Raw genomic sequence first — 25,024 nt, forward strand, 5'->3', positions numbered from 1 at the left:
ATGCAAGAAATCATGAGGGGATCATTCCTCCTTACCACTGTGCAGGTTTGATTCACAGCTAAGGAAATTGTTATTGCTTCTAAAAAAGTTTTAAATGATTTATGTTACTTTGGGTTTGGACTCTACATGTAAATCCAAGTCATCAATAAACACATGACAAAAACAACCCCAAATCAGAAAAAGTTGGGACAGTATGGAAAATGCAAATAAAATCAAAATGCAGTTTTCCTTACATTTACTTTGACTTTTATGTGATTGCAGACAGGATGAACCTGAGATATTGCATGTTTTGTCTGCTCAACTTTATTTCATTTATTAATAAACCTTTATTCCTGCATTTTAGGCCTGTAACACATTCCAAAAAAAGTTGGGACGGGGGCAATTTACAGCTAGTAATGAGGTGAAAAAACTAAATAATGATGTGATTCTAAACAGATGATGTCAACAGGTGATTGTAATCATGGTTTGGTACAAAACCAGCATCCAGAAAAGGCTGAGTCTTTGATGAGCAAAGATGAACAGAGGATTTTGAAACGAGAAATGCGACAACGACGACCCTGTACTGTTGCACATCTTAAGACGTGTTTGCAGGAAGAATGGGACAAAATAAAACCTGATAAACTAAATTGCTTGGTCTCCTCAGTGCCAAAACGAGTGGAGAAGAGAAATGGCAACATTGTAAAGTGGTAAATGCTTTACTGTCCCAACTTGTGTTGCAGGCCTGAAATGCAGGAATGAATGTTTATTAATAAATCAAATGAAGTTGAGCAGACAAAACATGAAATATCTCAGGTTCATCCTGTCTGCAATCAAATAAAAGTCAAAGTAAATGTGAGAAACTCAGTGTTTTTTAACTATTTGCATTTTCCATGCTGTCCCAACTTTTTCTGATTTGGGGTTTGTCCTGTACATGTAAATCAGGGTTATTATTTAACACCTGACAAATACAATCATTTGTCTGTTGTTAGTTTGGTTAGAATTATTTTGTCTGTTATTATGATTATCTGGATGAGAACAACAGTTTGGGAGAAATTAATGCAGAAAGTTGGGTAGTTAGGAAGGGTTGATAAACGTTCTAAAAAGCAGAATCACTTACATTTTGCACATACAATTTTTTTTTCAATTTTTTATTAGCAAAAATGACTCAGTAAGTATAATGCTAATAAGATTTTGAAACATCTCTAGGACATTTTAGCATATATCAAGTAATAATAGCAGCACATCCTTACACACTGGAAATTGTACAATCATAGCAATACAACAAAAACAGCATAGCACATGTTTACATATTTAACATAACAGCATGTAAATACTGTAGATTTTACACCCCACCTTATCTATATATCTTTTTCAAACAATGATTACTTAAGTAAACAGGGTGAACTGTTTACTTGAATAAAAATGTTGGTGTAGGTTAATATAAAGTTAGAATCTGAGCTAAATAAAACAAAACATTAGACATGTAATAGTAATAGTAATAAAATGAATATTGGTTGCCTACATACATGTATTTATTTAAATGGTTTTTGAAAACAGGTGTATTCTTTGACTAAACTTTAGTTCTAAAAGTGAATAAATGTCCACTGCTAAGGACTGAAAAGCTAAAAGTAACTCTAAGAAGGCTCTTGTTGCTAATCTCATATGTTCATCTGTTTCTTTGGGTTTTTATGTGTGTTTTTGCTTTCTGTCTGTTGGCAGCCTCCAGCCACATTAGTTTATACTAGACTATACATGTACTAGATGCTTAACAGGAGAAATGAAAAGGCACTTTACTCAACGATTAAGTCCATATAGTGTCAGAAAGATGGTTATTCTGGATGATTAACAAATGTGCTTATAAAACATCAGTTTCAAGACCAATGTCATTAATTTGGAGCAGATTAATTCTTTACAGGCTACATTTTTTACATTTCTGTTTTGGAAAAGGACTGTGTGGCTTCACATTTTAGCCATTTAGCCACAAGTACATTAGCAATGTTTACGTGCGCTGATAAGGCCTTGATAGGGCTGTCTGGCTCTTTTACACATAACTTAACTGTAAACCTTTTCTTGTTCTGTGCAGCATTAAAGTGGAACTAAATGCTATAACAGGAATGGACATTTCTACACTACTGTCACTAAGTTGCAATTCTGATTTCTTCACAGCCAAATTGGCTGACGGATGATTTTGTATCCGATTGCAGATTAAAAAAAAAATCTATTGTAACATAACACTTTACTTGGCTGATTGATCAATGTTTGGAAAAAAAACCACATTCCATATGCCATAATCGAGTGGTATGTATTTTACACTTCTCTAGTAAACCTTTACTATTGTGCATGTTTATTGTGTATGTTAGGGTTGTGCATGGCTGCTCCGAAAGAGCCAGTCTTGTGCTGTCATTGTTTTTAGAGGTAGTCTGAAATTCAGTAGTGAGTGTTGCAATAAGGAGTAGGGAATTATTACACACTAAGCATTTTAGCACTCAGTAGTCCTGGTTGGTCTGTGAGGGATTGTGGCCTACTGTTTGGGACTGTGTTGTATTGTTCACAATAAGAGATAACAGAAGCAAATCAAGGCAGAGGTTTAACAAGCTAAACTTGTTGGAAATGGAGCATCCTGCAACGGTGCATGTTAAACAAATCTAGTCTTGGTATGACACATTCTAGAGCTGATGCTTGTTTATGGAAAATAAATGTGTGTATGCTTGAATGGGTGTTTTAAAAATAGCCTGATTGGAATCGCTTATTGGAACGGTTGTCCACATACTTCCAACTATGTAGTATATCCAGATTTTTCAGGCGTCTTGATTTATAATTTTGCACTGCCTTGTTTGTGTAAATAATAATAGTACAAATAATGACAGTAACAATCATTAAATGACATATTTAAGAACAATTTCTGCATTTAACTGACTCTAAAATCTGTGCTCCGACTCATACGCACTATATTAAGATATAAATCGTATCATACAAGGTCATAACACAGTTGATGAAAACGTCTAGCCTGCTTCCTGCGCTGTATATGTAATACTAAATGATTAGAACACCACTGAAAGTTAAACTCAGTGCACGTGATTAACGTCGTATAACTCACACAGCAACGTTTCAACACCATTCAACCAGACGTGAGCTGCCGCCTCACGGAAACTGTGGAATAACTTAAGGTGAAAAAAAAAGCCCTAGCTCGTTCACAAGGGGGTTTCTGATTGCCACTGGTTGCCATGAAAAAGCGAGATGCTCTGTAACACGTCTAGCCACACTTTGTAACAGAAGACGTACTGTTCCTGGAAGCAAAAAGACCAAATGGTAAGTGCATGAACTCAGTCTCATTAATAAAACCCTGCCTGGGCAATTTTCATATCAGTGTCAGTAAATCATATATTAAGAGACAAAAGAAAACATACAGCCTTTATAATACTAGGAGACATTCTATTTATACGTGTAATTAAAGACTGTTTAGATCTGAGATGATACGTTAATAGTTATCAGGGACAGATTGGAATCTGGCAGGTTTGGTACTGCAAGCTCTCTAATTAGCGAGGAGCGAGGGGTCCAAAATAATCCTCTCTGTGATTTCATACATTTCATTTTATAGCTTGTTTGACAGGTAAAACATTTCATCCTTGTTGGCTTACTGACCTTGGTCTGAATCATCCCATGCCGCTGGAACCGCATCTGCCTGACAATCTCACTCACATTAATCTGAGGAAGCACATGCAGGTGGGTTATGCGTTTTAAAAGCAGATTAAAAAGAAAATAAACTTATACTGAACTCATTCTAAAAACTGCACAAACTGCAGACTAAAAAACACTAAGACCTAGGATATTACAAACAATTTGCCACTTATTTGTACATTTTTTCTGAGGCTGAATAACTGGAAAACGCATTTACACTCCGAGTTTATTGTTGATGTAAAAAGGTTTTATTATATACTTTAACTTTGTGGCATGACCTCTTAATTTTCTAATTAACTGTAGTTTATGATTGCTATGTTTTCTCTACAAATTGGGCTAATTAGACTACACCCATGGAAATACATGTGTAGTCTCTAGCTAAGATTGAGAAGAAAACCCACACTTTTGCTTTGTGTAAAACAGAACTAACAAGGGGAGTATGATGTTACACAAAAAGATGTACGTGGTCTACAACAATGCTTAGGTAATGTGATGTAAAAGAAAACGTGATTCATCAGACCAGGCCACTTTCTTACATTGCTCTGTGGTCCAGTTCCGATGCTCACATGCCCATTGTTGGTGCTTTCGGCTGTGGACAGGGGTCAGCATGGGCACCCTGACTGGTCTGCGGCTATGCAGCCCCATACCCAATAAACAGTGATGCACTGTGTACTCTGACACCTTTCTATCAGAACCAGCATTAACTTCTTCAGCATTTTGAGCTACAGTAGCTCGTCTGTTGGATCGGACCACACGGGCCAGCCTTCGCTCCCCATGTGCATCAATGGTTCTTGGCCGCCCATGACCCTGTCGCCGGTTTACCACTGTTCCTTCCTTGGACCACTTTTGATAGATACTGACCACTGCAGACCGGGAACACCCCATAAGAGCTGCAATTTTGAAGATGCTCTGACCCAGTCGTCTAGCCATCACAATTTGGCCCTTGTCAAACTCGCTCAAATCCTTATGCTTGCCCATTGTTCCTGCTTCTAACATATTACCTTTAAGGACAAAATGTTCACTTATATACTGTATATAAACACAATTTGCTTTATTTACATACTCACAGTGAGATCTTGTTCTATGAGGCGGAGGATGACGTCAATGCAGATAAGGACACCAGACCTGCCGATGCCCGCGCTGCAGTGCACCGTGATGGGCCCTTTGGAATGCACTGAACGCATATAGCGGATAAAGCGCACCAGCTGCTCACCAGAGTGAGGTGTGCTGTGGTCCGGCCATGTTGTAAACTTCAGGTGGTTCACAAAGTGTGTGGTTCCAGTCTGAGGTCACACACAGGACATTGTGAGATTAGTTCTTTTGCCCAACTTAAACACGTTATTCATATACACTGATCAGCCATAACATTAAAACCACCTCCTTGTTTCTACACTCACTGTCCATTTTATCAGCTCCACTTACCATATAGAAGCACTTTGTAGTTCTACAATTACTGACTGTAGTCTATCTGTTTCTCTGCATGCTTTGTTAGCCCCCATTTCATGCTGTTCTTCAATGGTCAGGACTCTCCCAGGACCACTACAGAGTAGGTATTATTTGGGTAGTGGGTGAGTCTCAGCACAGCAGTGACAATGACATGGTGGTGGTGTGTTAGTGTGTGTTGTGCTGGTATGAGTGGATAAGACACAGCAGTGCTGATGGAGTTTTTAAACACCTCACTGTCACTGTTGGACTGAGAATAGTCCACCAACCAAAAATATCCAGCCAACATCGTCTTGTGACCACTGATGAAGGTCTAGAAGATGACCAACTCAAACAGCAGCAATAGATGAGCGATCGTCTTCGACTTTACATCTACAAGGTGGACCAACTAGGTAGGAGTGTCTAATAGAGTGGACAGTGAGTGGACACAGTATTTAAAAACTCCAGCAGCACTGCTGTGTCTGATCTACTCATACCAGCATAACACACACCACCACCATCTGCTCTGTGGTGGTCCTGTGGGGGTCCTGACCATTGAAGAACAGGGTGAAAGCAGGCTAAAAAGTATGTAGAGAAATAGATGGACTACAGTCAGTAATTGTAGAACTACAAAGTGCTTCTATATGGTAAGTGGAGCTGATAAAATGGACAGTAATTGTAGAAACAAGGAGGTGGTTTTAATGTTATGGCTTATCAGTGTATGTAAGCATATGGTATCAGCAGAATTTTTCTAGTAGACTATGTGTTATGGCCCTGAGTTCCATAATTTTTTATGCACCATATTTTTCCTCAAATATTAAATGTGTTTATTCTTTTCATCAAGTAAACAAACAGAAAAATGATACTCATAAAGCAAAGCAAATACAAAAGTGGGGGAAGCGGCATGCAACACTGTTGCAACTACTTACTCCCACTTTTACTCCACAAACCATAAAAAGAATGCCTCTAATATCTTACCTAATTTTACTACCTTGCAAAATCTTTCCTAAATAAAATAAAAACCAAACATTTAGATGAGTGCCTGCCACACATATACACACACACTTAACACTTCATCTGCTTTGGCAGGCACCTTTACATCTTTGGCACAGGCAGAAGTCTATTTTTCCTAAAAACAAGCTGAACTGTGGACTCATCCAATCATAGTTTCCACTGTCTTTTAGACCATCTGAGAAGAGATCGGGCCCAGAGGACTCTGAGGCATAACTGTGTAGGATTGATGTAAGGCTTTCTCTTAGTCTAACAGAGTTTCATGTTGGAACGGCGTACTGTGTTTAGTGACAATGGTTTTCTGAAGTACTCCTGAGCCCATGTGGCTATATTAATCACGGTAGCACGACAGTTTCTCATGCAGTGCCGTCTGAGAGCTCAAAGATCATGCACATTCAACAGTGGTTTCTAGCTTTGTCATATATGAACTGAGAGCTCTCCAGATTCCCTGAATCTTTTCACAATATTATGAACAGTAGATAGTAGAAGACTAAATATTTTGCAATCTTGCATTGAGAATGTTATTTTTGAACTGATTCTCAGTTTTCTCCTCAATGCTCTCTTAAAGTTTGCTTAGCTGTAACTAATTCACCAGCTTATTTTGGAACAATAAGTGTTTTACAAACACAATAATAATCAGTGAAAACATTGGAAATAAGCAACACATGTAATCTACCTCGCACCTCTTTCTCTACCATCTTGATGACCCTGATGTGGAAGTAGTCCTGTATTTGGTAGTTGTCCAGGATTAGCTGGTAGTGGCTTGTCTCTATGGGAATATTGAGCTTGTCAGGCCAGTACTTGTAGCATTTGACCCTGCCATGCTCTACTTCACGGGTCATCATGGCAATAACATCAGACTTGTTCTCCCAAATCATCTGCCAGAAGCAGTCCTGAGTGTTGGGCAGCGGGCCCTGAGTCGAGATGTAGAAAAACTCCTCTTGGCCCACCTTCATCCGGATGTAGCTGGCATTGATGTAGTCCTGTTTCTCTCCCACAGGAACCCGTGTCTTATCATCTGTGTTTGAAAAAAAATTTAACCAAATTAGGTCATTCAAATGTAAGAGACCATCCATCCATCCAACCAACCATCCATCCATCCATTCAGTCAGCCATCCATCCATCCATCCATCCATACATGCATCTATCCAGTCAGCCATCAAGTCTTCTTTTAATTAATCTATCCATTCAGCCATCCATCCATCCATCCATCCAGTCAGCCATCAAGTCTTCTATCAATCCATCCATCCATTCAGCCATCCATCCATCCATCCATTCAGTCAGCCATCCATCCATCCATCCATCCATCCATCCATTCAGTTAGCCATTCCTCTATCCATTCAGTCGGCCATCCATCCATCCATCTATCCGTCCGTCCATCCATCCATCCATCCATCCAGTCAGCCATCAAGTCTTCTATCAATCCATCCATTCAGCCATCCATCCATCTGTCCATCCATCCATCCATCCATCCAGTCAGCCATCAAGTCTTCTATCAATCCATCCATCCATTCAGTCAGCCATCCATCCATCCATCCATCCATCAATCCATCCATTCAGTTAGCCATTCCTCCATCTATTCAGTCGGCCATCCATCCAACCATCCAGTCAGCCATCAAGTCTTCTATCAATCCATCCATCCATTCAGCCATCCATCCATCCATCCATCCATCCATTCAGCCATCCATCCGTCCATCCATCCAGTCTTCTATCAATCCATCTATTCAGTCAGCCATCCATCCATCCAGTCAATCAGTCCTATATCCATTCATCCATCCATTCATCCATCACCAGCAGCAATAATGTTTCCTTTAGCTGCTGACATCTTTGAATTTAGGTTAGGTATTGAAACTGACATCCATTTCAAACACAACGTTGGTTAATTCTCAGAAAAATGGCTTTTGATATAGCTGAAAAGATCACATAGAGGTCACTCTATTTTAATACCATTTGTTTTTGAATTGGGTTGTCCAACAAGCTCATGGTCGGGTGTCCAAATACTTTGTGTATATTGTCCTCTGTAATGGACACACAGTCTCAAAATCTTGCATGTTGGTTTTACACTGCACAGACTTAATAACAGATGTCTAAAGTTACCCAAATCAACTCACAGTTAATATGTATCCGGGTTGCCAAGTGCTAATATTTCAACATACTTTGTATAAATACAAGACAAGTCTTTCAGCAGATTCTTAGCTGACTACTCCCTTTCTGATGGATCGACATCAGTTAATGACCAATGCATAAAAGAACCTTTTACACTCCCTCAATGCTAAAAAGGTGTTGTTAAACCAAAATCCCAAGAAAATTGAAAAAGAATTGATATCCCTTTAAACAAAGCATGATAAGTGGCTAAAATGATAGTAACTGACTTTGAAAAAATGAAACAATGTAGCAAAGCAATGAACAGATTCCCCCACTGTACAATAAATAAGCACAAATAAATAAAACTAGATAGATGCTGGCCATGCATGCAGGATTACAGGCCAGACGTGTGCACAGGGGCTCGTTGAGAAGTGACTGCATGAAGAGAAATGTTTAAGACTATTCCCATGGTCGCTGTGTTGGATGACGCAGCCATGTTTGTGGGAATGCGGGAAACCTAGTTGAGGTGTCTCTGTAGGGGGTGGTGGTGGTGAGGTTTTCACTATACATGCCTGCTAGCTTGCTGACCTACACGTACCACTCTACAAGAGGCCTGCCTGTAAAAACATGTTCAACAGCCATGGAGAGGAAGTGGGTTCAAGAAAAAGGGTGAAAGAGAGAAAACAAAGGAAAGGGCTATGCAGGGGGAAGTGGAGCACTCTGAGAGTAGGTAAATGCATGCAGCATGCAGAGCCATCCTCACAATGGGTGGCATTAGGCTTCTTGTACAAGCCCTTGAACTGTTTCCAGCACAAACAGCGGTTAAGTCCCGGGGGCCTCACACTTTGCAATCTTGGGTGCTTTATTCGGGGAACAGAAGCCCACTAAGCAGCCATGATAATAAACAAACACTCGAGGGCAGGCGAGGGCCAGTCTGCCTCCTGCCAGCACAAGAAACACTGTATTGTGCCCTGCTGCCTAGCTTTCAACACAAACACCCCCCGTGTGTTCCTCGGTGGCTCCCGTTGCCCTTTAGTACACATGTAGTACCAACTCAGAGGTTCAGATATCTGTCAGGCTGTTTTCTATAACAGTGAAATGATACATTAGACTATGTTGTGATTTTTTTAAGGTACGTCTTCTCTCAACCCAAAGAACTGAGAGGGTGCAAATCTGAGAACAAAGGCTGCTGTGTGAAAGGCTAACCAAGCAGAGCTGTAAAACCACAATAAAGGAGTGCATGTGAACAATCACTCATAGGGACACACACACACACACACACATTCACAGTTGTAGTGTAAAGCGATACCCTTTAAATGGTGGGATACCCGGCAGTAAGCCATTCTGAATTGGCTACATTTCATTTAATTACAGGCTCATGCAAACCAGTGGTTTTCACTGTTAACTGACAAAAATATACACAGCCACGATTCAGTTCCCTGCTTCTTAGAAATAAAAGCCCCTTTTCAGCCCTTATGTGTGTTTTATGGTTAACAGGATTAAGCATATAGTTTTTTTTTTTTTTACTGATATGAAGAATCACTATAACTATAGCTGGATGAACATACAGGGAGTGAACAAAGTCACTTAATACCTCCAGAAAAGCTTTAATCCTTCTCTGAATTATGAATTATTAAGCATTTTTTACCCGCCAAAACGTCCCATAAAGGTTTAGTTATGCTTAAAACTGTATAACTGTGTGTTTGACATCATCATTAAGAAAAGTGTTGTTATATGACTACAATGTGTGTTTCTTACACCGTTATGCATCTGACACTGGTCTATAACACAAAAGACTTTAAAGCGGCAGCCCCCTCTTAGATATTAGCTTTTTAAAGCTGATAATGTACAGGTTTGGGGTTACAGAAGGGCTTAGTTAATTGTGAGTTTATTTTTAATACATTCTGTAACTATTCAGTGACCTGCCTGTTCATTCCTACTTATTGGCCTTAAACTTGTGACCACTGTTCCTCTTTGGTGATGCAGTTTGTCCATGTTATATTTGCTGTCATGATTTTCAACACGGTTATACAGAGGTTAAAGGACCTGCTGATAATGTCCTGGTACCAGATACAACAAAATTCTTCCAGACTGTTTCATGAGGACTTCATGTCTCTGCTTGTCACAGCTGTTTTGACAGCATATTAGGCAGATGTTTCTATTTTTTCATTAGTCTGTGTTAATATGCATTAATATTTTACACATCAAATTCTTAATTATCAGAGGTGTTTTAAAGCTGATACAAGCTCATAATTTACAATTAGAATTAAAGTTAAATAAATCTCACCCTTGTGTTGGTAACTGTGATTTTGTCAAGTCAATTATTTGGTTATGTGATTTGGCCATTATGTTGTCAGCATTAAATATTAATGATATATACTGTACAATACCATCACTAGACATTGTATCAGAGCTTACAGGGCAGGATTTCTCTGTATCGGTTCTTCTCTCTGTTCTCTGGTGCTTTTCCAACCAAGCAGTTGTCAGAGGGCACCATATGTCCCAAAGCCTGCAATAAAAGTAAAAATACATATTCTGTCTCTTACATTATCCAAATAAAAAAATATATTTTTGAATGAATGAATGAATACACTAACAATACACTAACAATACATTCTACCAACATTGTACTTTCTACCAACATTGTACTGCAATGCTTACTTATTATTTATTATGCACCTTAAGCCTATTTAATTAATAGCTTTTAACTTTTATTTACTTAATACGTTTTGCTATTGTACCTTGAGCTGTTGTAATACTTGACTTTCCCTCTGGGATAAATAAAGCTAGCTAGCTAGCTAGCTACTCTATCTATCTATCTATCTATCTATCTATCTATCTATCTATCTATCTATCTATCTATCTATCTATCTATCTATCTATCTATCTATCTATCTATCTATCTATCTATCCACGATGTGATACATGTCACGATACTGTTATATTTCTCTTAAAAAAAAAAGAAATACTGTATTTGTGCTTATCTTTTATTTATCTTAGTAATGAATGCCCTTTTATTTCTGAGGTAGGTACAAACTATGCCAAATAATGCTTATTGTGTAAAAAAAACTGAAATGAAATTTTAAAACAAATCCAACATTAAATAAATAAATGAATAATACAAATAAAGAAAGTATCCTCACATAAATGAATTTGGCTGAAAAAGTCCGAACCTGGCAACCCTGTAGTTGGCCATTCATGTCAAGGATGAAAATTACCCATGCTCCTTTAATTATGCTTTTCCACTATTTTCATCTTAATTTATGTTGGATCTTTTATATATGACTTTTTTTTGGTAACATTACTTTTGTACCAAACGTTAGGCAAATGCAAATCTTTTTAAATCACTTTATGTGACTGCCACAAAGCTGTGCTGTTACTGGTGAAGGTAGTAAATAACTAAGTTTAGAATGTGAAATGGGACAATATTTTTCTGAATATTATTATTCTTAATTTGCATATCAAATGTAAAAGACATACCGTAAACTCTTTTACAAGTTCCTGCTGATCCAGCTGATCCTGAAGATTCTGTATAAGGGCTTTGAGTTTGGACCCAGAGTACTGGCCATTGCTTGGTGGACTGATCAGGGAAAGTCTGGCCAGTTCTTCCTCCGACACAATAGGCTGACCTAAAATTTAGCATATGCACATTTAGGATTTTATCCCATAGAATATTTTAATAAAAATCTGTATAATAGTTAAGATCTATATCCTAACTGGGTCTATATAACAGTTAAAATCAGTAAACTAAACATGTATGTCTTAAAAGTATAGGCTTTCACATAGTCCACAAACCCAGTCCTCTTAATAGTTCATCTCAGAATTCATCATGCATATAAAATAGACATATATTGACTATTATTTCAGTTAAGTACTTGGAACTTATGGAATGAATAGGCTTTGTTGTTGTGTTTGTACAAGTGTTTTAGGTGCAGCAGTGTTGCTTTCCCCCCCCAAACACTGCATGCTTCCTTGACACTTTATCAGATACATATGTCTTCTTGGACCACCTTGAAGAAGCGAAGGTAGAAACTAGAGATCATTTCTTTATGTGCAGTGAGGGTTAACCCTTCTCTAACTCTTCATCACCCTTCTCTAACTTTTTATCACCCTTCCTTAACTCTTTATCAATCTCAGTTTCTAATCACAAGATGCTGTTGGCTGGATATTTTGAGTTTCTAAACAATTTTCAACACTGACGTGGAAAAAAGTGTGTTTATTACTGTAAGAAAAACATCACTACAACACAACCATATCAGTGGTATTGCTGTGCTCAGAATTGGCCAAATTATATCTGGTCAGAGATGGTCCACGGTGGTGACACATTGTGCACAACAACCGATAAGAAGACATGCAGTTTGGTGTTCCTAATAACCTGATAGCTGAACACAAGTCTTGTATAATATGTACCATATTTACCTGTGGGGGGCATTGTTTCTATAGGGGAAGACTGAGATGTATCATCATCATTATCATCATCATCGTCATCATCATCACTGCTCCAGTCATCTGAGTAGCTTTTTTCTGTGTTTGAGGTGGGATTTTCTAGATGCTGTTTTTGTGTGTCTGTTCTAGAGAGAATATGAAACATGTATTAGCTAAGATCTTGATCATATAACTGATGTTATCATATAAAGCGATTTTTTTTTTTTTAGCAATTTTAAGTAAAAGGTACAAAAAGCTGCTACTTGGACCACAAAATGTGCTGTTTACATTCGAACCTGCACTAGCAATAGCTTTCATTCTTAACTCTTTAATGCCCTCTTGTGTTCGGTAGTATTCACAGCAACTAAAAATACAGCTATGCCATTAAGCAATCTTTAGTAGTTAAATGGTATAATACTACAGATAGGGCCAAAATGTTTACACACTTTAATAAATGTAATCTATAGACTTTTTCTTTGTGTTCATTTTTTTTAAATTGAATTACGGAAACATTGTGTAGAATTATGTTCAAATGTGACTTATATTCATTCCTTGATGTCTGTAATTTAGCATGACAGCTAACTGTTACAAGTTTTTCCTTTTGTTAAAGTTTGCATACAGAACTGTATACATATTTGTATACCATAACTGTATACTCAACCAATGCACATACAGCCTAAGACTTACTTCTGTATGGTACTTTACAGTTTATCTGACAATAAACTACATACAATCTTGTAGAGGCTTAGTAAAGTTAGCAAAAACAAAAGTACTGGACATAACTTAAACATGTACAGCTACAGAACTATAGCAAAACTCTAAGCATTTGACAGTGCAGCAGGATGCCAGCAGGATTTCCCATAAGGATGTATGGAAAGCCTGTTAATGGGTTCCATGGTCCTGTGGAACTGCATATATTTTAGGCTAATGTAAAATAATGGGGTTGTTTTTGACACTTTTACTCTGAAAATAACACAAAAATTATATAAAAACACTGAAATACAATCGAAAAACAGTTAAAAATTTATATAAACGTACAACAAAGCTCTTTACCTTTACTTCTTCATTGTTTTCAAATGCTTCTTAATTAGTGGAGAGAACTTATGAGCAGTAATAATTAGGAGAGTTTTAGTGTTTGTATTTCGTTCTTTTAATACATTAAGTCACATTAAGCCTTTTTTTAACAATAAGCATATTAGAATCTCTCAGAAAAGCTGATTCTCAGCACCGCGAGCTATAACACAAGTTTAAAGGTGAAACAGGGAGGAAAATCCAGATGAACACAGATACATGTGGAGCTTGACGGTTATTCCACACGAATGCAACAGTCACACACGCACGTTGAGTTTAAGGTAAACATTGAGTTTAAGGGTACACATTTCATAATGAAGGGTGTTGAGTTTGTGTGTTGAGGGGGTTACAAGGTACCACTGTATAAACATAACAAAATATATTGTAAGTATTTAAATACTAGTTTCTTCTCACCAACAGTGGAACTGATGGATTATTAGTTAAGTTATTAAATTATAATGTTAAGCCTTATTTAATCATATTATTAAAGAAGATGGGGAAATTCCTATTATAAATATTATTACTTTGAGGAACTCCTGCAAAACATCTCATTTAAATATAATTATTATGAAAAAGCTTATAGTATGAAAAAAACATTGAAAACATGATCATTAAAAATGGCTTACTTTTTCTGTAGCATATCTGTGACAACCAGAGATGGACAACAACCCTGAAATGTGGGTGAACAGCTTCCACTATCCTAAAATGCAATATAAAGACAGATGAACGGTGAGTCAATACACAGGTAAACAGTTAAGGTTTTTTAAAGACTACTGCAAGGATAAGCATTGCCAATATGAAGCAGACATATTGAGTAAAACATATTATTTTAGATTTTCCTAAAATGAGGGCCCAAAACTTGAACATTCTTCTGGAACCTACAGTGGGTGAACTTACTGACCATTAATTTGGTACAGCTACCATATGGGTGCACTTTGTATGTTTACAATTACCGACTGCAGCACATCAGGTATGATTTGTTAGTTTCCTAATATTATCCATACAATAAATAATAAAATACTCCCTTATTTTTAATAACCAAGCTTTAAAAGTAGGGCTGTTTAATGTACCTGATTGGATTCCATCCTTATCCCATAACACCCCAATGAGTGAAAAGACACAGGATCCTCTTTCACCTGTGGCTCTGGCGTAGCTCCTGCCACAGAAATAACACTTAATCAAACATGACCAGTAAGGTTTTCAACTGTTAGTTTAACGTTTTAGATATGTTAACTGCTTATAATATTTCTGTACCTACAGTTAAAATCAAAGGTTTACATATACTTCTAAGCAAACTGTATGTCAGGACAGTCCTTTACTTGCTATTCACAGTCTCACAAAGAGCAGAGGTTGTATTCTTGCAGCTGCATTGAAACCCTGTAAACTCTTACTCCCTCAGACACAGCCAACTATGTCTGTTGAATGTCTTCCCTAGGTTATTCATTTTGTGGTGTAGAAAATTCTATAAGGACATTTACCATTGTGCCATGGCCTACTATGTTCTTGTTGCGCTTTACATTATATGGCTGAAAGTATATTGACACCTGACCATAGGTCAGGACATCCTTTTTTAAAACCTAGGGCAGTTATATGGACTATTTGATCAGGTAACAATCTCCAAAGTTTGGTGCAGATTTGGGAGCAAAGACTTGTATTGCATGACAGCCTCAAAGACCTTGAAGATAACCACAGCTGTTTCATGAACTATTCATAAATGAGCACAGAGAAGTCACTAGAAGAGAAGTCAATCATACTCCAGGCCACAACGTTTAGACTGTATGTTTGTATAGCTGACCTTGTGTGCTGAGCTGCTGAGGAGGCTCGTTGTAAAACATGGAGCCAGTGCAGGTAGTTGTGGGTGAAATGTCTCTGTATACAGTTAGCTGGACTGTACCCTCTGCTTTCCGCAGAATATCCACCACCTGAGTGTGCTTTAATCCCGACACGATCACTCCATTCACCTACACAGTTTTGACAATGATTAGTTGGCACACATTGAAAAGGGGGCGGGCCATTTAGTCTGGTCTCTATCAGGGATGTATCACCTCTAAGAGGATGTCTCCGACACGAAGACGGCCGTCCTGCTCGGCCATGCCTCCACAGCAGATGTCCTTTATTTGAAGGTTTTTGCCACTGACTCCACCCACCAGTGAAAAACCCAGCCCACCTCTTTCTGGTTTATTGAACTCTACCTGAAGAACACAGCTCTGAAATACAGAAATCAAACTGAACTAAACAAAACTTGAACCGTTGCGGGCAACATTTAGCATGTAGACCTGCACTGACCTGACATTTATACATAATCCACCAATCAAGCATAACATTATGACCACCCTCCTAATATTGTGTTGGTCCCCCTTTTTCTGCCAAAACAACCCTGTCCCGTCGAGGCATGGACTCCACTAGACCCCTGAAGGTGTGCTGTGGTATCTGGCACCAAGATGTGAGCAGCAGATCCTATAACTCCTGTAAGGACAAACTCGGACTTGTTTGTCCAGCACATCCCACAGATGCTTGATTGGATTGAGATCTGGGGAATTTGGAGGCCAAGTCAACACCTCAAACTCGTTGGTGTGCTCCTCAAACCGTTCCTCTGCCATTTTTGTTTTGTGGCAGGGCGCATTACCTACAGGTGGGGTGCTGGAGCCTATCCCAGTTTTTCAATGGGCGCAAGGCACACAGTAACACCCTGGACGGGACGCCAGTCCATCGCAGGACACACACACACACACACACACACACACACACACACACACACACACACACACACAATTAACATGCACAGAAAGGACCCGGACCGCCCCGCCTGGGGATTGAACCCAGGACCTTCTTGTTGTGAGGTGACAGTGCTACCCACTAAGCCACCATGCCGCCCCTGACCCTCCAATCCGTAGTTAAATATCTTAACCACTGTGCTAACAATGCCGATTTCTAATTCATGACCTAATACCACAAACAGTTTAAAAGTAAAGGGCTTAGGATGGGTATTACTGAGGTTCCACAATTAAACTTCAATTGTCAATAGATTTTGGTCACAGCTGGCAATATGTGTTCTGGGGATCTTGATCTTAATTCTCAGCTCCACCTATCCACTTACTCTCTGAGAGGATTTTTTTCTTTGCCTGTGTGGGTCTCGTCCACCTTAAAAAAACATTTAGATTGGCTGCTCTGAATTTGCCCTATTTTTAAGTAGACAAATGTCCAAGAGTTGAGGTTTAGGGTGTATTCTTGCTTTGTTGATGCTGGACTCAACACAATCCATGACCACAGTAATGCAGTTTGTGGAGAAAAATCTTATGCATATGCTAGAGATACAGTAAATGAAGATTAAATAGAAGATTGAAAAGTTGCCACTAACTAAAAGTCTAATAGAAAGAGAGATAAAAATAGAAGGTCCATTCCTCTAATCCAGCAGGAAGACTCCATGTACAGTGAAATATTAATGCATGAATAAAGACCAGAGAATTGTGACAAAGACAGCTAACAGTGAAACCCGAGTCTAATCATCTCCCTCTCCATTCAGTGTCATCATTTAGAAACAGAGTATGACAAGAGTTACCTCCTGCTGTGTGCTTACAGAGAGGCCCGGGCTGAATTTCATAGCATTCTTAGCCATGAGTTTACCTAAAAAAAAAGGAGACAAAGCAACAGAGACAGACTGTGAAGGCCAAGACAGTGTCAAACTAAATTCTTTCAAATCCTGCTCATAACAAGAAAAACAAACCAGATTCATGAACTGAGATTAAAAGAAAACATAAAACATCAAAAGGAATTCTACAGTTTTAATCTAAAAACCAAAAGTCTTAAAAGAAGTCGATATTAAATCAACTCAACACTCACAGCTACCTATCTTCTTTGCTGCCATCCTGAGGAAGACGTGCTGATTGGTGCTATGCTCTGAAAGGTGAGCAACACTTGCCTTTTAGGCACTGCTAGACCCCCCAGCTAGCTGTCGCCCAGCAACCCAGGTGTCCACTGGATCACCCAGGACACGTCAATCAGGCACAGCAAAAATGCCACCTGATGGTTTAAGGAGGCCAAAACGCTCACTAATAATTAATTTTGCACTGCATGCCCTTTGGTCCGGGCGGCCTGTGTCTGTCAGCGTGGAACTAGTGCTACTAAGAGACTAAATACACAGAAACCTTCATCCACTGATTACTCACCATCATCACAAGCAGCGTCCTCGTCAGACTGAGGGGGGAACTTCTTTTCTTTTTTCCAATCAAAGAAACCTGGAGATTAATTGTAAATGTGTGATTGTGATTATAAAATGTAATGCACTGTAATGCACTTAATTATTATTAATATTATCAGTTATTGTATGAAAATACCTTTAATAAGGAAGGCTAGAAATAACATCACACCTGTTACTCACTTGCAGGCAGCCAAAGCCAGAATAGACATACTATGTTCAAACCATATTATTTTAATACATACCATTCAATTTGCTTTTGAGAGTCACAAGTTGATCATCCCTGTGTAATGTGCAATTATTTTCTTAAATCCTTTATACACTGATCAGCCATAACATTAAAACCACCTCCTTGTTTCTACTTCTGTCCATTTTATCAGCTCCACTTACCATATAAAACACATTGTAGTTCTACAATTACTGACTGTAGTCCGTCTGTTTCTCTGCATGCTTTGTTAGCCCCCTTTCGTGCTGTTCGTCAATGGTCAGGACTCTCCCAGGACCACTACAGAGTAGGTATTATTTAGGTGGTGGCGGATTCTCAGCACTGCAGTGACACTGACATGGTGGTGGTGTGTTAGTGTGTGTTGTGCTGGTACGAGTGGATAAAAAACAGCAATGCTGCTGGAGTTTTTAAACACCTCACTGTCACTGCTGGACTGAGAATAGTCCACCAACCAAAAATATCCAGCCAACAGTGCCCCATGAGCAGCGTCCTGTGACCACTGATGAAGGTCTTGAATATGACCAACTCAAACAGCAGCAATAGATGAGCGGAGGAGTGTCTAATAGAGTGGACAGTGAGTGGACACGGTATTTAAAAACTCCAGCAGAGCTGCTGTGTCTGATCCACTCACACCCGCACAACACACACTAACACACCACCACCATGTCAGTGTCACTGCAGTGCTGAGAATGATCCACCACCTAAATAATACCTACTTTGTAGTGGTCCTAAAAGTATGTAGAGAAACAAATGGACTACAGTCAGTTAATGTTTATGTTCATGTTAATGTTATGGCTGATCAGTGTATAGTCATATAGTCCTTTCATACCCTTTATCATCAAACATGAAAAATTACATGACGACAATGACATGAAAAACTACTAATCATTACGTTACTACCCATTACCAACCTGTTACAGTTTCTTTTTACATTGTGCTTAAACTTAAATTAAATAAACAAAATCTAATAATTCCAATAAACCTTGTTAATCAAATCAGAAATAAGACAGTACTGAGGTGAAGTGAGCGTATCTAAGCTGACAGTGTACTCAAAATGTCGCTGTGATCAGTGAAGCGTTCAGTGAATCATGCTGCACGGTGGCAGCCACCAGAGCAGCTCACTGTCTCACTTCTGTCACTTCAGACTACAGTAAAACATGTCAGCCATGACACTCAGCCTACTGTAGCCTTATGTGCCCACAGCCAGAGAGGCCATACAGATTTTATACAGTAACAGCAGCCTGGCAGCCGAGGGCAAGGTGAAATTCTATAGTCAACACTCTTTACTCTATTCTGACTAATATATAGTGGTAAACAGATTAAAGCCATATGGTCATACAGGTTTACGGAGTTTAGGGGAAGAATTAAGGATGTAAACCATATTATTTTGATACATACCATTCCATTTGCTTTTGGGGGTGACAGGTTGATCATCCCTGTGGACAAGAACAAAAAATAGAGAGTAATAGTCAAGATAAGCAAAAACAAATAAGAATTGGGGGAAGGAAAGGATATGGCCAACCCATTGATTGTTGTTTTAGGTTTTAGCTTAAAACCTTGCAAGAACGAATATTATTTATTCAAGTTAAGAAGTAATTAACCTAAAACAACATAATTACCTTAAAATAAATGAAAAAGTAGTAAACGCCAACCCTACTTTGTAATGTCTAGCTGTAGGTATTTGGTCATTTAAGCTGCATTATATAAAGGTCTGGTCACTGTCTTACCTCATGGCTTTCAGTTTGACTTTGCGTGAAGAATTTTCACAGGCCTTTACAGCATCTTCAAGCGACATTCCCAATGTGCACCTGCCACTGATGTAGACAATTTTGTCATTTGGCTGAATGCTGCCCTCTTCACTGGCGGGAGAGTTTGGCACCACCTCCTGAACGTAAATCCCCTGCCATCTGCTGCCGATGCCACCTGACAGCTTAATACCTGCAAAACAAACAAAAGTGTCATTTAATGGTGGAAATACATCAATAACACAGAACATTATGACTACGCCATAATGTGAATAGCAACATAAATTTCAAAACAATCAAGCATAGCAGAGTTCGAGGTTATATTAAATGTTGGGTACATGTGTTCAATGCAGCAGACCTGAGTGACTTTGATATGGTGATAATGGCCAGATTATCATGGTCATATGACCTGGTGAAAGTATATCCAAAAGAAGTAAGGGGTGCTCATGGGCAGGGTGGTAAGTACATACTAGGAGTGGTCCAATAAGGTACAAAGAACAAAGTGCTGACAAGGTGTTGGGCTGCCAAGACCCATTGATGCCAAAGGACAACAAAGACAATTGCATCTGGTATGGATTAACAGAGGTACTTCTGTAGCTCAAATTGCAGATAATTTAAATTTGGTGATGGGTGAAATGTGTGACAACACATTAAATTCCTCTGGGTATGGATGTGTATAGTAATAGGCCAGACAAAATGCCTAAGCTCAACTTTGTCCACTGTTGGAAATGCCTACAATATACATAACAGTGTCAGAACTGGATACTGTAGGAATGTATATTGCACTGTAGGATGGCACCAGGAATAAAAAAGATGGCACCAGATGGGTGAAATGTGTGACAACACATTGAATTTCTCTGGGAATGGAGGTGCATAGTGATAGGCCAGACAAAATGCCTATGCTCAACTTTGTCCACTGTTGGAAATGTCTACAATAGGTATAGCAGTGTCAGAACGGATACTGAAGCAATGAAAACGATGGCACCAGGATGCACTATTGGATGGCACCAGGAATAAAAAAGATGGCACCAGGATGATCTACCTTGCAACTTACAAAAGTGAAAGTATGTGCTGGTAATGGTACCAAATCTCACCTTCAGAGCTCTTGTGGACTTCATGCTGTTATAACAGCATATTAGGTGGGAAACCATAGGATATTTGGCTTATGTGTGTTTGTAAGACAGAGAAAGAGAGTTCCTTTCTTTATCTCCTTACTTCATAGGTCTTTAATTTATGACATATAAATGCTATGCAACACTAAACGATCTAATAATGTATAGTTATCTAGAGTTGTAAGAATTGTCTTACCCAGTTGTCCAGATGTGGTCTTGTATATGATGATGTCTTGAAGGCTGTCAGGTGGTGGAGGGGGAAGGAGGTTCTGTACAGCTCTGCCTAGCACCATGTGAAGTCTTTTTGGGGAGTTTCTCAAAATAGTCATGGCTACTTCATCCGACACATTGGTCACAATATGACCATTAACCTGAAATTAACAATCAAATTAATCAGACATCTTTAACCTAGTGCAACAAATAGCTCAATGAAGCATGACAAATGTAGTCAGTTATACATAGTGGCTATTGTAATAAAACAGTGCAATATGGCCTTGATCATTTTTAGTAATTATATTATTTTTTTTATTATTATTATTTTGTTTATGCATTTTCTCCCCTTTATCTCCCGTTTAGCACGTCCAACTGCCCGATTGCATCATGCTTCCTCTCCACCAATGCCGATCCCCGCTCTGATTGAGTAGAACGTAGCTAACTCACAACCCTCCGACACGTGGGCAGCAGCTGTATGCATTTTGTCACCTACACTTTGACGAGTGCAGTGCAGCTCAGCACTGTGTACGGCGATACACACCCTGATTTGCACTCTTTTCTCATCGCTGTGCAGGTGCCATCAATCTGTCTGAGTTGTGTTACTGCATTGTGCCCAGTGATTCTGAGGAAACTATAACCACTGCAACCCAGACCAGGATACAGAGGTGGTAAAACACGAACATTATGACAACTTTTTTTTTCATTTTTATTTTTGATTAGTACAGAAAATATTAAAATGATTGATTTGGGTAATTAATTGTAAGCCTAAATTAGTGACTTTGTTAACTAAAATAATTTAATTAACCATAACTATTTATATTTTTGTGTCTTTATTCACTTGAACTGTGACACATAAACCAATACCATGATCAGCCTGTCTCCTGCTCTAAGCCGCCCATCCGCCTTGGCTGGATTATCCAGGACTTCCTGTATGTAAAAGCAGAGGTCCAGTTTACTTCTGGTGATGGTAAACCCAAAACTGCCACTCCTGGATTTAGTAAGTGTTACTGTCATCTCAAACTCCTTCAACACATCCTTTAAAAAAGCATCAAAATATATGTCTAAGCACATATTCCTTAGCATTGAAAGAATTTTTAAAATATATTTGCATAACATGAGAACATGACTTGTACCTTTCTGGGGTCTTCATCTTCTTCCTCCTCATCATCCCAGCAGTTTTTGGTGGTAAGTGAGCAGGCCGGGGTAAGCTGGGCTGAAAGATTGGGTGAATGTGTGTTTTTTTTAAGGGACTGACTTGGGCTGGCAGGACGAGAAGGTGACGAAGGTAGTTGAAGATGTGCAGGAGGGATCAGAGTGCTAGTAGAGGAAATGCTTCCACTGGGAGGACTGGCTGCAGTGGTGGTGATGGTCAAATACTCCTCATCAGTAAAGACAGTCAGTCCATTAGCCATAAAGCAAGCTCTACTCCCACTTAAGTCCTCATTCGGGTCACTGAAAGCACAAGTGTTAATTAAGATAATATATTAAGGTAATATGGTGAGGATAATACGTAATTTAATTTAATCAGTTAAAACTCTGTAGAAATGTATGCATACAAAAAATCTACTTCTATTTCTTCATTTTTTTTCCTTTTGGCTAGTTAATATTAAAAGGGCTCTTGGGTGGAGCAGTGGTATAATGCACCCACTACTGCAGATATATGGGGTTCAGATATCATTGCTGTCAGTCAATCAGGCATCTGAACAGACATAATTGGCTTTGTCTGGAGGACGGTGGTGGGGTGGCTGAACAGCTTATCTATTAGGAGTGTTGGTCTTAAGGCCGGATAAAATATACTGATATGGTACACCATATCTGCTCAGAGTTAATCACATAAATATACTGTACAGTGGAACCTTGATTTAACGGACCTCCATTTAATGGACAAAGTCTGGAAAATCGAACGTTCGATCAGATTGTTTAAAATTTCCCAGAGAAGCATACCAAGACCAGTAGTTCCAGTAATTGTCCTCTAGCGGGCGCACGTCTTTCTGGAGCACTGCTCCAGTATAGCCACAAGCAGTGCTTCAGACTCAAAATAACAGATACTCTGAGTTCTCACTATATGATCACGGCAAAAAAAACAAATAAAAAATCTTCACCACACAAGGTAAATAAAAAATTCTCCCCAGTAGTACGGTACACCAATTTTAATATTTATTTACATGTTTTACATTACATATTTATTTACATTGTTCATTTAACTGTTTATGTGTATGTATTATGTGCATTTTTAGCACTTTTGTGGAGCTTAGTGCTGTGTTTGCGTACAGTTTTTTTTTTCAGACAATTGCGTTTTACGGAACCCCTTTAAGTCTGTTAAATTCGAGGAAAAGAAGGAAAAGTTAAATCAGTATAGAATACTTTTAATAACTGATAACATACAACCCAAATCAGAAAAAGTTGGGACAGTATGGAAAATGCAAATAAAATAAAAATGCAGTGTTTCTTACATTTACTTTGACTTTTATTTGATTGCAGACAGTTTGAACCCAGTTTTGTCTGCTCAACTTCATTTCATTTGTTAATATACCTTCATTCCTGCATTTCAGGCCTGCAACACATTCCAAAAAAAGTTGGGACAGGGGTAATTTAGGGCTAGTAATGAGGTGAAAAAACTAAATAATGATGTGATTCCAAACAGGTGATGTCAACAGGTGATTGTAATCATGGTTTAGTACAAAAGCATCCAGGAAAGGCTGAGTCTTTGAGGAGCAAAGGAGCAGTTTGTCAACAATTGTGGGAGAAAATAATTGAAATGTTTAAAAACAATGTACCTCAAAGCAAGATTTGAAGGGATTTGCATATTTCTTCCTCTACAGTGCATAATATCATTAAATGATTCAAGGAATCAGCATATAGGCCAAGATTGCAAGCTTAAGCTGAACGCTTGTGATCTTCGATCCCTCAGACAGCACTGCATCAAGAACCACCACTCAACAATAGCTGATATAACCACATGGGTGAGGGATTACTTTGGCAAACCTTTGTCAAGCACTACAATACAGAGTTACATGCACAAATGCCACTTAAAACTTTACTGTGCAAAAAAGAAGCCTTTAACCATGTCCAGAAGCGGCATCGACTTCTCTGTGCTCTGAGGCATCTAGGATGGACCATCACACAGTGGAAACGTGTATTGTGGTCAGATGAATCAGCATTCCAGGTCTTTTTTGGAAAAAAAATGGACGCCGTGTGCTCCGGACCAAAGACAAAAAGGACCATCCAGACTGTTATCAGCAACAAGTCCAAAAGTCAGGGTCTGTCATGGTATGGGGTTGTGTCAGTTCCCTTGGCAGAGGTAATTTAATGCTGTGATGGCAGCATTAATGTAGAAAAGTACATTGAGATCTTAGAGCAACATATGCTGCCTTCAAGACGTCATCTTTTCCAGGGACGTCCATGCAGTCCTGACCTGTCCCCAATAGAGAATGTGTGAAGAATTTTGAAACAAAAAATGCGACAACGACGACCCTGTACTGTTGTACATCTTAAGACGTGTTTGCAGGAAATATGAGACAAAATAAAAGCTGAAACACTAAATCACTTGGTCTCCTCGGTGCCAAAACGTCTTTTAAGTGTGGTGAAAAGGAATGGCGACATTACAAAGTGGTAAATGCTTTACTGTCCCAACTTTTTGCATGCCTGAAATACAGGAATGGCTGTTTATTAATAAATGAAATGAAGTTCACCAGACAAAACATGAAATATCTCAGATTCATCCTGTCTACAATCAAATAAAAGTCAAAGTAAATGTAAGAAACTCTGTGTTTTGTTTATTATTTGCATTTCCCATGCTGTCCCAACCTTTTCTGATTTGGGGTTGTAGGACCTGTGAGGCTTTTGGACCATATCACAGTGA

At 38.8% G+C, this 25,024-nt stretch overlaps 1 protein-coding gene across 2 annotated transcripts in view; it reads right to left on the reverse strand.

Annotated features, from left to right (window-relative positions):
* Positions 1 to 1,148: 1,148 nt before the first annotated feature.
* Positions 1,149 to 25,024, reverse strand: part of ptpn20 (protein tyrosine phosphatase non-receptor type 20) — a 53,913-nt gene continuing 30,037 nt past the window's right edge. Inside the window, exons 29-46 of one of the 2 annotated variants that reach the window (XM_062996166.1) lie at positions 22,296 to 22,614; positions 22,027 to 22,197; positions 21,146 to 21,320; positions 19,820 to 20,030; positions 19,491 to 19,528; positions 17,838 to 17,906; positions 17,231 to 17,295; positions 15,717 to 15,878; positions 15,467 to 15,632; positions 14,742 to 14,827; positions 14,298 to 14,371; positions 12,595 to 12,746; positions 11,656 to 11,804; positions 10,594 to 10,684; positions 6,774 to 7,108; positions 4,725 to 4,940; positions 3,622 to 3,684; positions 1,149 to 3,266 (exon numbers count right to left, since the gene is read on the reverse strand). In XM_062996166.1, the coding sequence (XP_062852236.1) occupies positions 3,171 to 3,266; positions 3,622 to 3,684; positions 4,725 to 4,940; positions 6,774 to 7,108; positions 10,594 to 10,684; positions 11,656 to 11,804; positions 12,595 to 12,746; positions 14,298 to 14,371; positions 14,742 to 14,827; positions 15,467 to 15,632; positions 15,717 to 15,878; positions 17,231 to 17,295; positions 17,838 to 17,906; positions 19,491 to 19,528; positions 19,820 to 20,030; positions 21,146 to 21,320; positions 22,027 to 22,197; positions 22,296 to 22,614 (2,638 nt within the window). In that variant the 3' untranslated portion in view covers positions 1,149 to 3,170. Of the gene's footprint in view, positions 3,267 to 3,621; positions 3,685 to 4,724; positions 4,941 to 6,773; positions 7,109 to 10,593; positions 10,685 to 11,655; positions 11,805 to 12,594; positions 12,747 to 14,297; positions 14,372 to 14,741; positions 14,828 to 15,466; positions 15,633 to 15,716; positions 15,879 to 17,230; positions 17,296 to 17,511; positions 17,546 to 17,837; positions 17,907 to 19,490; positions 19,529 to 19,819; positions 20,031 to 21,145; positions 21,321 to 22,026; positions 22,198 to 22,295; positions 22,615 to 25,024 lie in introns of those variants that run through there. The other variant, XM_062996167.1, reaches the window with a different exon arrangement.

Source organism: Trichomycterus rosablanca, chromosome 5 (genome assembly GCF_030014385.1).
Source record: "Trichomycterus rosablanca isolate fTriRos1 chromosome 5, fTriRos1.hap1, whole genome shotgun sequence".
Classification (NCBI taxonomy): domain Eukaryota; kingdom Metazoa; phylum Chordata; class Actinopteri; order Siluriformes; family Trichomycteridae; genus Trichomycterus; species Trichomycterus rosablanca.